This window comes from Pagrus pagrus (genome assembly GCF_965226575.1).
Source record: "Pagrus pagrus genome assembly, chromosome: 20".
Classification (NCBI taxonomy): domain Eukaryota; kingdom Metazoa; phylum Chordata; class Actinopteri; order Spariformes; family Sparidae; genus Pagrus; species Pagrus pagrus.
In genome coordinates this window covers 22974738-22991703 of record NC_140207.1, presented here as the reverse complement: position 1 = coordinate 22991703, position 16966 = coordinate 22974738, and the positions used below count along the sequence as shown (strand labels likewise).

Sequence of the window (16966 nt, the reverse complement as noted above, 5' to 3'; positions counted from 1 at the left end):
TACCCCAGTCTTGATGCCGGTGCACTGTGTCTCTGGAGGGGCTCGGACTTGTGTAACTATTTCTGCATGCATTCTCAAATCCCTCACCTCCCCGGGCTGCACTAAATTATGCTTTGGTGAAAGCACTTCTTATCCTGGCCAATATGAAAAGGTCATTTAATGCACTGTGTTCCACCGCCTGACAGGCTGCGAATTGGTTACTGTCAGTGTACTTCATTATTTAGGACTCAGCTTACATTTAATCACATTGTTTCTTTAAAATGAAGTCTCTTAACAGTCCTCCACCACTCTGCTAGGAACACTTTCCCAAGGTTATGCATTAAAGGTTTTGTTATCATATCTGGTGATAAAATCTAGACAGATGTTTTCCTCTGAAACACTCAGTCCTCTCATTTCTTTTTCCCGTACACTTTAATAAAACTCTGATTTCCTGTAGACAACACAACTTTGACTACCATTTACTATGAATGCCAAGTACCAGAAATCCACATTTTACATAATTTCTACTTTCTGCCACATCAGACACACACAGATGCACACACACATACAGCTCTAAACTTAAAAGACTTAAAAAGGTCCTCTTCGTGATCTCTCACCCTTTAAGTGAGTGGGCTCCTCTCCCTGAGGGAAGGCTGGCGGCAGTACAGAGTGGGAGGAGAAGTCCGCAGGGTGAACAGTTAGGAAAAGTGTGTGTGTGTGTGTGTGTGTGTGTGTGTGTGTGTGTGTGTGTGTGTGTGTGTGTGTGCGCGCGAAATGGTACAGTTGGGTGAATATTGAGGGCTAAGCTGAGGCTGGTGTTGGTGCTGAAGCCTGCTGTCAGACTGTATCTGACTGTGTGACTGTGCATGCTAACAGCAGCTATTCTCAGACAGGGACACCACGGGACACCCTGCTTCTCTCCGGACTGTTCTGGATCTCTCTCTCTCTTCCTGCAGTGGCTTCACTACCTCTGTCTATGTCCTTTGTGTCCTTACGTCACTGTCTCGCTCTTTCGCTATTTTTGGTCTTCATGTCTTACTTTTTGCCTGTTTAATTCCTGCTCCTTTTCCTATCTGTTTAGCTGGTCTGATACTCTCAGCCTCTCTGTCTCTCTGCCTCTCATCTCCACTTCTAAGCTGAATCTCAACCCTGTCCCTCATGACCCATGTCCCAGGTCTACATCAGTTCTAAACTGGTTAGAAGGAAAACCAGTAGTGTTCTGGGTAGTGAGGACTTGGACAGTCCATTCATGCAGTATATCCAGTATCAACTGGTATGTTGTTGTGTTGTGAGGTATTCTATTCTACTGTAGTTAACGGCATGCTAATGTTGGCCCACCACTTTGGTCCGGACTGAAGTCTTTCTCTATTGGATGGATCGCCATGAAATTTTGTAAAGACACTCTTGGTCCCCAAAGGATGAATTATAATAGAATGATATAATAGTGGATTCATTGATCCACTGACTCTTACTCTAGCTTCAGCGTTAGGTTCACATTTTTATTTTTAGTGAAATGTCTCAAAACCATAAAATTTGATACATTGATGTTGACCCCAAGATGAATTGTCATAACTTATCACCTAGCACCATAATCAGGCTAACATCAATTTGTCCAACATTTTGGTTTATGACCCTAACCCTACCTGCTAAGCTAATGACATTCACATCTGCCTCAGCGGTGCTTTGTTTAGTACTAATTAGCAATGTTAGCATGCTAACATAGCAAACATGGCTACATTATACCTGCACCAGAATGTTAACATTGAGGTCAAAGCAAACCTCAGATTTGCTAGCATGGCTGTTGGTTTGTTAGATTATGCTAATGCTATTTTATATGTATATTGATTTGTTGGAGAACGTTAACCAAGTAGCACTGCTTCACTTGGACTGGCTTTAGTTTAGTCGGAGTATTTTTTTTTTTCTGTCCTTCCCCTTTCAAGTCCTTGGTACTTGTTTTCTACATTCCTCTGTTGGAGCTTTGACTGTTTGGTCTCTAGGATTGGTTGTTGTCCTTTTGCAGAATGTACCCTAGAATAACCCTAACCCATACACTATGTGATCATTGTCAAATACATTGAACAAAAGTTATGTTAGTCACGTTACATTAGTTAGTGCTGGGGATGATCTTTGATCACTTGTTGTACCCACTTGTTCACCTGTGTGTTTTCATTGAGACTTATCAAAGACTGTTAAAAAGACACTGTTATCTCTCTCTCAGGGGGAGGTCAAGGTGGAGGAACCAGGCAGCTGCTGTCCAGTCTGCAGAAGGCAGTTTCCAGGTTAGTATAACATACAGTAAGCAGAAAAACACATCACGCAATCTACGTAATGGACTGAGTTTCAGAACTCACATGCAAATTATAGGTATATTTGGTGTGTAAAACCATTCAATGTCCTGAATTTTTATGAGAAAGCATTAAACAGACACCTTTCAAGCATGTGATCAAAACAAGTCAGTGAAACACTGAAGCTGCATTTTTACTCTGTGGCTGTTGTTACAATTGTCATCTTAAACTCATGACCGTGACGTTCCATATTTCCACACCAGCTGTGTGTGGATGCTCAAATGCCGTAAAGTAATGCTTCTCCAACAATGGTCATTTAAATAAACAGAGCAATTAAAATGCTCCAAAATACATCTCAAACAGACCTACAAAAGCATTCTTGTTCCCTTTATTTCATGTTATAACTTCCAAACCACTCCATTGGATTTGAATGTTCGACTGTTAATTTTTCAGGAGGCTAAAAACAAAGTGCTGCTGTCTCCAATTAGTGAGAGATTCCATTACTTAACCTACATTGGAGCTTTAATCTTCCTCCCAGTGGAGGAAATGTCACATGCTGTGAGGGAGCATGGCAATGTCACTGTGCTCTCTGGCTCTGGCTCTTCCTTTGTCTTTTCCCTCCTTCTTTTTCATGCAAATACAAAAAAAAAACTTTCTCTGTTATTCTTTTCTCTTTTTTTGCTTCTTGCTTCTCATAATCTCCTTTTTCTTTGCCCTCTGCATTCCCCATTTACTGTCCTATCTCCTTTTGCCCTTTTCCCTCCCTCCTCTTCCTCCTGGCGTTGTTTCCGTCAGGCGAACCCGTGCCAGAGTGTCGTCGCTATGTGCAGGTCAGGAACATCACTAAGGGAGACTGTCGACTTGACAACGTGGAGGTCAGCTTCTGCAGGGGACGCTGTCTATCGAGGACTGATGTCATCCTGGAGGTACGCAGAAGAGACACATACACACACACACACACGCACACACACACACACACACAGAAGATATTACTCTCTGAGGCATCATTGATGCGTATTGACCTCAACATGAATGACAACTGGTGGCACTCTAAAGGTCAATACAGCAGCAAAGTGGACCTAAAGGGATTGGACTGGAACAGGAATAAGCTGTTGGTTCTAATTGTTTGCAAATTGCCCACCAGGCCTGCACAATCACAATCAATTACAGCCCTACAGTCAGGAGGTTGTGCAGTATTTATTCAATCGGGAATGTCTGCTAGACTTTGGCCTTTCAAATCTGAGCCAAATCCACTAACATTTATTAAAAACATTGTTTACAGTGTGCAAGAAAATAATCTGGATTATTGCCTTCAGTATCACTGTGAAGCCAGATGTCCCATCTGTTTTCCCCCTGAAGCATGAGCTGGCATCAGGGTGTTAAGAGAGTTTTTACAAAACAAACTGAAGTCAAACATGTGTCCCCGTTCAGCTGGTCACACCTGATGTAATCTCACTTCTTCAAACATAAACAAGTTAGAGCTAACAGGCTGTGAGAGTCTGCCTTCTGCCAACTGTAGTTACAGTTATACACACACTTCACACAGACGACATGACGGCAGGTGAACAAAAATCCATAATTCAGTAGATGAGTCACCAGTGATCTAAATATAGATGTTTTGAATAGAAGTAGGGGTCACGTGTAGAGTCTGCCACTGATTCGATCGTCTTTTTTCCTTCTTGCCTTCACTTGTTGTCTTCATCTCATCTTGTAACACAGCAAGCTCATCACTTCATCACCATGGTGACTTTGTTCTTCCCTGGCATCCATGGATCTCCACAGTAAAAATAGAGTCTGTCACATTAGCAAAAATAAACATCAGCTCAGCCAAATGTGTCATTACCTTCTGTTACTGTGGCAACCAGGGATGGTAACCGGTGACTAGGCCGCACAGAGAAGTTCCCTTTTTCATTGAGCAGCAGCAGGACTGGAAGAAGAACCAGTGCATTCACAGGAATCACACCACCAGCTGAAGTGTTAATCATGCAAACACACACACACACACACACACACACACACACACACACACACACACACAGATGCTCACATATATGCTGAAGTCTGAGTGTATGAAGCTGTAATAACTGCTACTTGGGAGATCAAGGTGCTTCTGAGGGTTTGATCCAGGACTCCCTCCCTCCTCTCACCTGCCTCTCCCTCTGTTATCTGTCATTCTCTGCTACCATCCATTGCACTTTCCCATTATCTTCCCTCCTTCGCCTGCAATAATTGGATACATGAGTACAACTTCAAGAAGCTGCCTTCTATCATGTAAAACAGGCTGGGCTTTTTTATACAAAGTGTTTCAATTTTGAGTTACAAAAATGCTAAATAACTTCCCTAGTCCAAGATTTGTGCATGTTTAAGCTTTTTATGTTCTTCTTTTATTAATTTGATTTGTGGTGTAGACCGTCTTCGAGTATCTTGAAAGGCACTGTTAAATAAAAGGCACAATTATCATTATGAATATTATGATGCCATTTTGTCAACAAAGACCCTTTTAGCTTTATACAGTATTTTTAATTTAAATGAGCCTAATGCCTTCAGTATGAGTAATGTGGAAGGTGTAGCTCACAATAATGAACCCACAGATAATTATTAACTCAGTCTGCAGTTCGCCTCAGCTCTATGAAGCATTTTAGCATCTTTCAGGTCATTGTTTTAGTTTATCAACCTGCAGCTTTATTGTTCTGGTTCGCTCTTATTGCTCTCGGCAGAGTTGTGTCCAGCTTTAGTGAAAAGGTTCTGATAAAACCTGCCCAGGACTTTCGGTCTAGCTGACGATGTGATGGCAGCATAGTGCAACAGGTTCCCGACAGCAACAATCTGAAGACGCCTGATAAAACTCAAATTTATTAAAAACAAGTTTAGTTATAGCGGGTGAGCAACTTATTAAGTAAGAAACACGACGACGAAGAAGATGGTCAGCTGCCACAAGCTAGTAGCATTAGCAACATGGAGGCCAATATGCAGCTGGACGGAGATTTGGGGCCAGAGCGCGATGCTAACCTGAAAGGAAGAAGAGGCCTTAATGTTGGAAGTCAATGTTATTTGTGATCGGGTTCACTATTTTTCACTATTCATATTAAGTTCTGAAAAGAAGAGCACTATTTGGAGATTAAACATAAGGATTCTAAATCAAAGGAGGCAGCAAATAAAGATGGTTATAAAAGAATACCTTAACATAAATGATAATGGGGAAGTGTCCCCGCCGATTCTTTGGGAAGCTTGCAATCAATCAATCAATATTGCTGCTAGAAAAGCAATTACAAGAAAATGGCTCCAGCCAGATGCCCCCAGCTATAGAATAGAAATCTTTGTAATGGAAAGAATTACCTTTTCAATGAGGCTGCAGGAATACACATTTGGGGAAATTTCAAAAATGTGGAAAATGTATATTTCCCTGAAACGCCCTTCCTTTGTTTAAATATGTTTATTCAACTCTTTATAACTTGTAATTGTATTAATTTTCTCAAATTCAAGACACCCCTGTCTGTTTTGTATTGTGTTAAAAACAGAAAACAATGGTTCACTCTATGAAAGGACATATCTGAAGATGATTATGTAATTGTTGTCAAGATGTGAAACCAAATAAAAGAAAAAATGTAAAAAATAAATAAATTACAAAAACCTGCCCCGCACAAAACAGCAGACAGACAAAGTTAGCAGTCAGTGGAGACCAAACCACAGCCTGAAGAAGAGTGATGTGACAAAGGAATGACACGGTCCACACAGTCAAAGTTGTTTGTGCGCTGATTTGCATCAAGAAGAAAACAGGAAGGAAAAAGACAATAAGGGTGAGAAAATGGGTTAAGAAGTGTGTGCAGCAAGGATTATTCTTTGAAAATGTGAAACTGCCTGCTCACATTGTGGTTCAACAAGGACAACACGGTTACAATCATTGTAAAGCTTCTGTGTTTGTATACTGATAGAAAGTGTATTATTGTGGCCGCTCCATACACATGCGAACGCAGATGACAGCATTGGTTGTAGCTTTTTCCTGGTTCCTCGACCCATCTGCCACTCAACCAGATATGTTACCTGCTAGATATCCAGCGGACATCGCCGTCACATTGGCAGGCTGTTGGCTTAGTTACTGGACTGAGTTCTGTCTGCTGGACTGCTGGTTTATCAGAGCTTGTTTAAGAAACGCAGCTGCCTTAAATGACATTTATGAGATTTAGGTTTGCTGGACAATGAAAACAATTTACTTAAAGAGGCTGAAAGCTGCATAGTTTGTTACTTACTCTCTTTGGCTTCATCGATGTGAGCTACCACTTTCACTTTACACATACTGATTTGATTTATTGATCAAATTTAAAATATTTCCAAGTGGAGCTTTACATTAGTGTCTGTTGTGATTTAATATCTCCAGAAATGCCCCGCAGCAAATCTTGTATAAAGAATGCTTTATAGATCCTATATACTGTGGATTATACTGTATTATCTTATCATTTAATATAAAGTTTGGGGTTCTTATTTCTCCACCTGCCTCCTCTCTCCTCCTCTATCAAACCTGCCCATTCACCTCCTCTAAACTTATCCTGCTTTTTTTTCTCTCTTCCCATCCACTTATTATTTCACCTTTTCCTCCTCTTCTACACGTCATCTCTTCATTCTCCACTTTCCTCTTCTCTCCCTAAACCTCCTCCTTCTCCTCTTCACCCTACAGCCTCTCCTCCTCATCATATTCCAATCTCCCTTATTGGCCCGCTCCACCTTATCGCCCATTTATTCTCCCTTGGCTTAACAGCTCTATCATCTCATTCCCTCTACAGGAGCCCTACCTCCAGTCAGTTTGCGAGTGCTGTAGTTACCGTTTGGACCCTGACAACCCAGTGCGTTTCCTCAGCCTGCAGTGTGACAGCGGAGAGAGCGAGCCCGTCGTCCTGCCTGTCATACACAGCTGCGAGTGCACCAGTTGCCAAGGTGGGAATAACGAATGTGGCCGAGTGGATTTCCTTGTGAATGACGGTGTGAAAACAGAGCATTTAGATGTATGTAAAAATAGTAGCAGGGGACACATGTTTACACACTCAGGTCCCCGGCATCCACCGGGGAATGGCAGAAGTGTAGTGTATCCTGAAGTGTATTTGCAGACACATGATAACTGCATTTTAAGTGAAGTAGAAAAAGTCTAAATCATATAATGTAATATAAGCTAATATCATTTGAGCCAGAAAACAGGATAATACTCATGCAGCTAACTTCACGGGTTTGATTTGTGAACCTTGGATGAAGTGCTAATAGTGTTAAGTTTTACTTTGATATATTGGCTACATGACTAGAGATTCAAAGCCATGGTCACTCACATGCTGATGTGCAGATCACATTAATGAACTCATGAGTGATTGTAAAGCTGTGGAACCACCAAAAACAAGTTTTCACTCTGTCAAACTCTTAGACGAGTTAGATCAAAGGCACTCAATCTCACTTAAACAATTTACCAATGATTTATTGAGCTTTGATTGACTCTTTTATTAAATTGCCTCTTTCTGTTTCATACAGTATGTATTATAAATCGTACTACAAGGAACGTTTAACTGATCATGAAACAGTTTCAGTTTCATACTGATGCCTCCATATGACCCACATAAGAAAATGGGACCAGAAGACTGGCTATTTATATATGATTATTATAGTTCCTCTTAATGCCTGTCACCAGGTCAGATAAGTCATAAAATGTAAACTGTTTTTTGTGGTGGAGTGCTGAGGCTGAATTGAGGCATCTCACAGCTGAGGAAAGAAGCTGCTCTGTAGTCTGGTGGTGCGGCACTAAAACAAAGTTCACTTTGTTTAACAAGCTTCATGTTACAGTTGGTCATGTTACATAGACACAGTGACCACGCATCCTGCACCCAGCTGAGTTTGTAAAAGAAAAATAGTATGAAAAAATATGTTGGGGTTTTTTTTCACTCGCTGAAAGTTCCTTGTAACTTCTGCATATCAAGAAAGAAGTTTTTCTTCATTAAAAATGAACTCAAGTACAGCGTGAGGTTTACTTAAACATTAAAGTTCAGTTCTCAACTTACACAAAATACACAGCTTATACACATATACATGAATATCAGTAAATTAATGTATTGATATTATTATTTATATACAATAAATAATTATATATAATATATATTACAGTGTTTTTTTTCCAGTAGATTTGGTCAAGTTTGCATCGGCACTGCTACCATTCAGAGGCAGAAGATGAACATCTGAGCCATACATCTGTTACCTTTAGCTGTTTAGACTGAGTTCACTTGCAAGCCAACTTTCCTGTACTTGGGTCACAGCAGGTGACAGATTTGATCAGTTCAGATGTCCCAGCTGTCTCAGGTTGGTGGGGTATGTCCACTACTACTGGTTGCTGTGATTGTAAACATACTAAAGAGCTACAATATGATCATTTCTAATCCTATTAGTGTGTTTATTTTCCTTCTAAACACAAATATGAGGATTTTAAAGAATCTAATGCACCAGATGGTTTGTTTCACAGAACCATCTTTGAAAAACGAAGTAGAGAACTGTTCGAAAATGGCAGAACAAGCATTTGTCTATCACTATCTCTCTTTGGCTAATTTCAACCAATTAGATCAACAGTAGGAGAGTGCTACCACCAGTGCAGCCAGTTGGTAAATCAAACTTTTATCGAGGTCAGTCGAGAGAAGAGCGGAAACATCTTTTCCATTAAGAAAAGCCTTCAGTGTTGTTCTTTTCTCTTCTTTCAATGAAATATACTCTCTAGTTATGATATATGTAAAGCGCCAAACATGTTCAAAATATAGCTCTGCTTCCCTGTCGGTGCTACGAGCTGCTTCTCCACACGGGGAGAGCTGACGGGTCACTTGTTACACCTGGTATTTTGTTCACTTGTCGACAAGCTGTTGTTAAGGTCAGCAGACATATAAGCAGTTGTGCTGTTTTTATGTCTCCAACTGAAATGGAATGAATACCGTGCCCACCCAGCCTGCACAAAATGGCTGGTCAGTTTTTGGAGCGCACCCGTGAAAAACACCTGCGGTAACATCACTGATTGAGTGTAGCCAGTGCAGCCAGTCTGAAGGTTTAATCCCACAGAGAGCAGCTCAGTAAGTGGCTGGAACACTCCAACCCCTCAATACAATTTATCAGTCACTTTCCATTAACTCTAGGCTGACACACAAACATACACACACACACACACATACACACATGGTCACTGAAATACATGTAGTTACACAAATTCACACATGCACATACACTCTAATCTGAGCAAAACATACGTTTGCCTTTGCCCACGATGAATAATTCAATCAAGGATCCCACCTCTGAAGCAATTATGTGCTAATCCATTCATCAACATGGCTGATTGCGTTAGTTAATTGGATGTAGCCACATACGACACAGAACATCCCCCCAGCCCTGATTCCCCTCCTAGCTCTACACCCCCGTGGACATCACGTCTGACGGATTTGGTCGCGACGGCAATCAATCTTTGCTAGTGTGTGGCCACTCTCACAGACACACACACACACACACACACACACACTTACACGTATCAGCTGTTTTTCTCATGCGATGCTACGTCTTTTGACCTATTACACTTATTACTGACACAAGACTGGAGATGACTTACACTTGTGCATTTTTCAGCTGCTGATGAGATTTTGTGATATATGCACTGTAGTTTACGCATGTCATTGCTATACATCTGCAGTTGATTTCATTTAATAGGGTTTTGAATTAAAGGGGCACTTTGTAGTTTTGGAGAAGAAATTCAAACTCAGAATTTTGATATTTTGAATATTAATGAGGTAATAATACAAACTCAGAAATATGTATTTTTCATTAAGTGAATAAACAAGCTGTTCTCAGAGGAAAATAAGGTCCCAGAACACCGTTTGGAGCTAGAAAGGTGGCAGGGTCCGCCACATATAAACAAAGTAAAACAGTATAAATTGTGTTGTCCTTTAAGGTCAGTTTATTTATTTAGTTTGTTCAGTCATGAAAACAAAGAGAGTTTGTTATTTTAGTTTGTTTAGGCAGCAAAAAAATGAGCCAATGAAGATCTTTCTCTTCTCATTAACATTTCTTTCCCAAAACTACAGAGTGCAACTTTAAGTTCAACTATGCAAAGGCAGATATCCCATAATATATCAAGTCATGCTGTTCAGACACATTTTGATGATGTTTAATTCGGTCTCTATCTTTTATCCTGCAGACGACTGACATTAGCACAGACATAACAGTGAAGTTATGATTCTAACAGTCTGGCTGTTCCTCTTCTTCACAGGAGGTGACCTGTCCAGACGCTGAGGGAGTATGATGAGTGTGTGTCTGTGAGCTGAGTGTGTGTGAGTGTGAATGTGTGTATTCACAAGAGACACTGCGAGCAGGACGATGAATACCAAATGAAGTGAGAGCGCCGCACTGAAGACTTTTGGGGTGGACAGATCGATGGGTGGATGGATGAGTGGAACAGGAAGCCCTGAGAGCCTGTTGGTGTACACGTTGTTCTGTAGTCCTTAGTCATCATATGACTGGATGCTACTGCTGATTCTGAAACTTTGTTTATTCTTCCGCCTGTACAGCTTTTACTACTGTATATTTAAAGACTTAAGATACAATGATTTAAGCAATACCTATTTTGCATTAAAATATGTTTCATTTGTTTAAAGAAAATGAACCAGCAGTCTGCTTTAAGTTGGAGTTTATATATTTGTACATGTTGCAGTTTACAGTGTACCGTAGTTTAAGTGGACATGTCAATAAACATTTTCTCCACATGGACAATACTTTCAACACTCTCTCTTTTTAAGAATCTTTTAAAGTCAGTTTCCCTTACAAAAGTGTAATTTGCCATTTCATATGTGAAAATCACTTTTTCACATGTAAACTACAATTTTACATGTGAAAAGAACTTCATGTCACATGTGAATTGGACATTTTCAAAAGTGTTTGGCTTTTATCACATATGCATTAAATCTTCCACTTTGAAATTTATGTTTTACATGTGAGTGGCTTTTTTCACATGTAGAAGAAGAGTTTCCACACGTGGAAACAAAACATGGCACATGAAATGTCATTCTTCAAATGTGGGCTAATATGATATAACGTCACAAGTGAGCTAGGTATTTTCACAAGTGATCGGCCTTTCTCACATCCAAATTTACATTTTCATATGTGAATTACATACAAGTTGCTTTTTTTCCACATGTGGAGTCGAATTTATACTGTATAGAATTTACAGTACCCAGCCGAATGTCTGGGCCAACCCTTGCATTTCCATCATTTTCTTCCAAGTTTCTTACCTGTTTCTTAACAACTGATGTTGGATCAACACATGAGACTACCAACAACATTACCAGCAGCATGTTCAAAAAAGAGCCCATTTTTAACCTGTTGTAAGGTTTACCAACATACATATATTCAAGCATTACACTGTGTCATTCAGGAGATTACTAGCATCACTGTTTTTTAATACAGATAAAATGGTTCCTTATTTCTTCATTTAAACTCAGTTTGACTCTCAAAGTCTTTTTGTTCAGTCCCATACAACTGTTTTTGACATCAGTTTGTTGGAGTTGAGACCAATAAGGAACTTTTTTTGTAATATACTGTATGTACGCAATCTGTAAGCATTATCCAAAAAACTGAAGATGCCCCATGCACAGCAGTGCAGCTGACAGGGTAAGCCACAGTGAACCAGGAAAAAATCTATATTCCAGCCCACACCAGGATACCATTAACACTATTTTATCAACAATTACATTTAAAACAACAAGGGGTGAAATACACGCTTTGCATGTTGCTTCAACAGATTCAGTCCATGAATTATGGGGGGGGGGGCGGTTATGAGAGCTTGTATGAGAGTGTGTATGACAGTGAGGTGGAAGTGTTTAGAGAGAATGATGGTGGGTGGGTGGTTGGGGTAATGTGTGTGTAGGAAGGACAGAAAATGTAAAAAAAAAAAAAGGACAAACTCGTTCATTGTACCTTACAGGACTTGATATTCTTTGATATGAATTCATGATTTGTAATTTGCCCAATGACTTTGTACTGTAAAAACAATAATAAAAAAAAAGGAAAAAAAAAAAAAAGAAGTAACTTAAGGTTGCATCATCCAGTTGCAACAAAGCATCGACAGCTTTGTTGTGCCTGGCTCTTACGAAAGCTTCCCTTCCATCTATACAATATACTACAAAGCTAATGTCCAAACAAAGTCTGAGCTCTGAAGTTTCAGTAGAAGCAGATGTAGGCCAATGATGTGCACTTTTTGTCATTTTTTTCCAAAAAAGGAACGCGTGGACACGCACTGAATCATTTTGTGCAGAGTGAAAACAGTTTCCCTTTTCTGGTGATATTTCTGATGACAGAGTTTAATTTGCCGCTGAACTGTTTATTCATTATAAGACGATGTCACTTTTAATGGATGTGTCAGGGTGGAATCTGAAGCTTTTTCACTTCATTTATTCAGACATTTATTCATTATTGTGCACGGTAAAATACATTAAGAACTCCTGAAGCAACTAGCCATCTTTCTCTCTCTCTATCTTTGTGTGTGTGTGTGTGTGTGTGTGTGTGTGTGTGTGTATGTGTGTGTACTGGTAATACAAAGAGTTTGACAGGCCAGGATCTGTCTCATCAAGAAACTGTCTGCTTTTTCTTCCCTTCTGTCCCCTCCTTGCCTCCTCTCTCCCCCTCCTCCCTCTCTCTGTTCCTGACTAAATAAGGGAGTTGAGAGAGGGAGGCTGACCAGCAGCACACCTCCTCTGGCTTCCAGCTGCTGTAGTAAACACTGCTGGATGTAATAAGTATACATTTTTAATTCGCACGAAAATGTCACTTTTTGATGGATAGCTCCTGAGGCCTCGTCCAACCGCAAGGCTGCAATTCATCATGTCTGACCAATCATTAAAACACTGATCGCTGGAAAAATGAATGCATTCATGCTGCTGTGCTGCTCATTTTTGATAAATGCATGGAGGGGGCAGCAGTGTTGTTTTGTGCCTGAATCAACATAACTAAGAAGAGGAGAATTTTACTCAGTCAAGGCCTATTACATCTCTGAGAGCGATGGAAAAGATTGTTCTAGTGGATTTAAAGGGACTGTGAGAAAGCTGAGGGTGTTGGACAGGCAGGGGAAGAGCTTAGTCTACTGCTGCCTTCAAGTGCAGTCAGGAAAAAACAAACTCTGCCGCTTGCTCACATTGCTTCATACTTCACAACTTTTGGATTCAAATACCTTTGTTTCTGGATTTCCTGACAACAAATTCAAAAACTCTCACACACTGTCTCTCTTGCTGCTGGTATATCTATTCAATGTTAATACATGCTTTATTTTATGTTTTTATTTAACCCTTATGCTGACAGCTTGTGTTCCACATACGGTTGTATAAAGATGACAACTTTCTCATACAAGCTGTGCAAAAACATGCTGGCTAAGTTATCTATTTCCCTTGATTTCCAAAATAAAGCATCAGCACGTGTTTCTGACCAGACACATAAAGGAACTCAAGTTAATACATGCACACAGAGAAGCCTGTGAGGAGCAGGAATCAGATTAAAACTACACACAGTCAAATTATTCCACAAACTAAACACAATTTAAAAAGGCAGCATTAAATTTAGCCAGTGACTAGAACTGACTATTTCAATATGACCTCACTGAAAGAAACAAGAAGCTGTTTATGCCATTTAACACATGGTTTGCAATACATTTGATGACATTTCAGTGTTCTCTGCGAAAGTACGAGTAAAAGAAAAAAGTGTGTGGTGTAAGTGTTCCTGTGGTTCATACAATCAGGTGTAATTTGATGGCGATTTGTTCCACTGTGTTTTAGATTTTAGTTGCAGGGACCACATGTCTACACTTTCAGCCTCACCCTCCACAGTCAGTCTATGGACCAGTCACACAGGACTGGTCAATCGTCCATGCGCGCTTTAACTTCAGCACAATATCCGACGGTCCGTGAAGGCATCATCCCTTGCATAAATGACGGAAGGGGGAACCCCGGTGGTGTGACGTAGCAGAGCAGCCTGAGTGGTGAATCCCGTCCAGCAGTACGGCACAGTAACGAAGCATCACAGCCTCTGTGCGTGTTTACATGAAACCCAGTGATTCACGAGCCGGAGAGACGCTCCACTTCATCTGAGGGGCGTGAACACAGCAGAGGAGTAGCTTACAGCAGGACGTGTGTGTGTGTGTGTGTGTGTGTGTGTGTGTGTGTGTGTGTGTGTGTGTGTGTGTCTGATATATCCCTCCCACACAGGAAGACAGGTGATGTAGCCGCGCACCTGTGAGCAGCAGCCGTTTGACCGCAGGTGAAACACAAAGCACGTTCCGTTTTTATCTGACACCATCAGAAAGGCTTCCGCCGTAATGAGGTTCACTCTGAGCGGTCATTGATAGGCCAGTGCCCTCAGTTGTGATAAATGATCACTTTTTATCACATAAATATTGTAATAACGTCATTACTGGTACTGAGAGCAGATTTTTACCAGCCCCCCCTTGATTACCTGAGGTGTAACTGAAACTCTTCCTCTCGGTGATGAGGAGAATTTTAGTAGCTGAGGGCGCATCTACTTCTGCTTCATCTACATCTCCCGCTCCTGATGAGCAAAGGGTTAAAAGAGGCGCAGCTAGACGCCGGTGGAGCTGAAGTCATCCGGCAGAGCGCACAGCGAGGAGGAGGAGAGATGCAGAGAACACCTCCAAAAACACCCATCTAGGACGACTCAAGCTGCGGATCTGCGCTCTGCTCTTTTCTTTTAACCATCACTGTGTTCCTTCTCTCCCCAGTTAAACACACAGACATCCAGAGGCTCAGGGAGGAGGTGGAATGAGAAACACATCATAAACGCGCAGCTGAGCGCCCCAACTATGGCTCCAACGACACTCGCCGGAAAGCTCGCCCAGTCCGCCTCCCAGGAGCGGGCTGCAGTGCAGGATGAGAGGTCTGCTGTGCTCCACCGAGTGTGAGACCAGGAAGGAATATCACCTGACAGGCGGCCCTCCCCCTCGGGGGACAGAAACAGACACCCTCGCTCCTCTCAACCTGGAAACTGGAGGCTGGAAACGGCTCAGATCTGCCGTGCGTACAGTGCGCCTGCTCTCCACAACTCTCCTCTCCTTCACTTCTCTGCTGGATTGCCAACACAAGCCTCTCGTCTCTCTGACCAACTTGGGAAAACTTTGGCCCCGGGATTACCGCCGCTGAACCTGTCAGTGTCGAGTCTCCATGCGGGGAGCGCAGTGAGCATCGTGCGCTCGGCTGCGGGGACTGGAAACACAGCCTCGGCGTGATATTAGTCAAACTCCTGCAAAGTCTCTCAAAGTCCAGAGGCCACCGCAGCGAAGATGCCGGTCCGGAGGGGCCATGTGGCTCCGCAGAACACCTTCCTGGACACCATCATCAGGAAATTCGACAGTCAAAGTAAGGTCACTGTTTTGTTACCTTCTGTGAGAACATTGAGAACCCTGCCTGCAGCCTATTTTCTTTCTTTAAGGCCCACTTTTAATAATTGATTTGTTAACTCCAAAGCGGTTTGGAAAATGGCACTCTAATGATACAGGCTTCCAGCTGACATTTTGTTTTCCAGAATTAGCCTCAATAATGATGTTTGCTGATGCATGGTTAATAGCTTTGACAAGTCTCACAGTGGTGCAGAGATGCTGTGGCAGCCGAGGTGAGGAAATGTGTGAAGACTGAAGGAAATATGAAGAGAAATCAAATAAAACTTCATAAAAACACGATTCTTCCTTTTATAGATCACATCAGAACAACTTACACCAGGGGGGTTATTTCTGTACACCTCGTTCATTTCTGATCACAACATGAACAGTTTGTGAGGATTTGAACTGCTGAAGTCTTGTTTGTGGATCTGAACCCTGCAGCTGCACCAGACGTCTGTCACAGAAGACTGATTCAGTACAATAAAAAATCTGATTAGTTTTGTTTCTGCAGATCCTCTCATGCCTTAATGTTGCCCTAAGTGTCTCATGCTGCTGCTGTCTTGACTGATTTAGTCAGAGAAAGCAATCTGCAAAAAAATGACACACTGAGGTGCATTTGGAGGCATTGACTCTAACATCTTTGGCTCAGCTGGTGTGGATATGTAAAATACTTTTATACAGAAACTGCTGGACACCCTAAACCTATTCCAGTGCGCATTCAGACAAAGCTATTATATACTTTGTTTTCTTTACCTCGAAAGGGAAAAAATCAGTCTCCTATCAATTAGTCTGCAGTAAGTTATAAGCTAGAAAAACAAACAGCTACTAAATTTTTCATCGAGCCCCGGGGCATGAAATTTGAAGCTGCCTATATTTCAAAATACACAGGCTCCATCCGTCCTCGCCTTCCCTGCGGCAGTGTTATCTTTGATTCAAATCATTCATGATTTCTTTTTCCATCTCTGAACGTGTGACCAGACTTTCAAACGTGCCTCAGCAGCCGCACAAAGGCACGTATCCTGCAGGAAAAACACCCCAGGGCTGATGAAGAAGATGAGGATGATGACAGTTGTGGTGTGAGCAAAGAGTTAACGTTTAGCCAGGTCAGGTTTTGACAGTCGAGCTGATGTGCGAGACATTTATTGCAGACATAAATGCAGGTTTTAAGGAATGTAAATGTCAGATATTGCCCTCAGGAGCAGATCACATAAATCTGTGGATGTGAGCTGAAGTGAAATTGACCAAATCTTCTGCAAACTTGACCTCGTGAGACTTC

General features: G+C 41.5%; 2 protein-coding genes across 2 annotated transcripts in view; both read left to right on the top strand.

Annotated features, from left to right (window-relative positions):
* sspo (SCO-spondin) overlaps positions 1 to 11021 on the top strand; it is an 86207-nt gene extending 75186 nt beyond the window's left edge. The window contains exons 115-118 of the mRNA XM_084340905.1: positions 2198 to 2258; positions 3060 to 3190; positions 7043 to 7193; positions 10528 to 11021. Of these exons, the coding sequence (XP_084197031.1) occupies positions 2198 to 2258; positions 3060 to 3190; positions 7043 to 7193; positions 10528 to 10550 (366 nt within the window). The 3' untranslated portion in view covers positions 10551 to 11021. The remainder of the gene's footprint in view (positions 1 to 2197; positions 2259 to 3059; positions 3191 to 7042; positions 7194 to 10527) is intronic.
* A 3897-nt stretch (positions 11022 to 14918) lies between these two features.
* The window catches only part of kcnh2b (potassium voltage-gated channel, subfamily H (eag-related), member 2b), a 259375-nt gene continuing 257327 nt past the window's right edge, over positions 14919 to 16966 (top strand). The window contains exon 1 of the mRNA XM_084341313.1: positions 14919 to 15670. Within this exon, the coding sequence (XP_084197439.1) occupies positions 15595 to 15670 (76 nt within the window). The 5' untranslated portion in view covers positions 14919 to 15594. The remainder of the gene's footprint in view (positions 15671 to 16966) is intronic.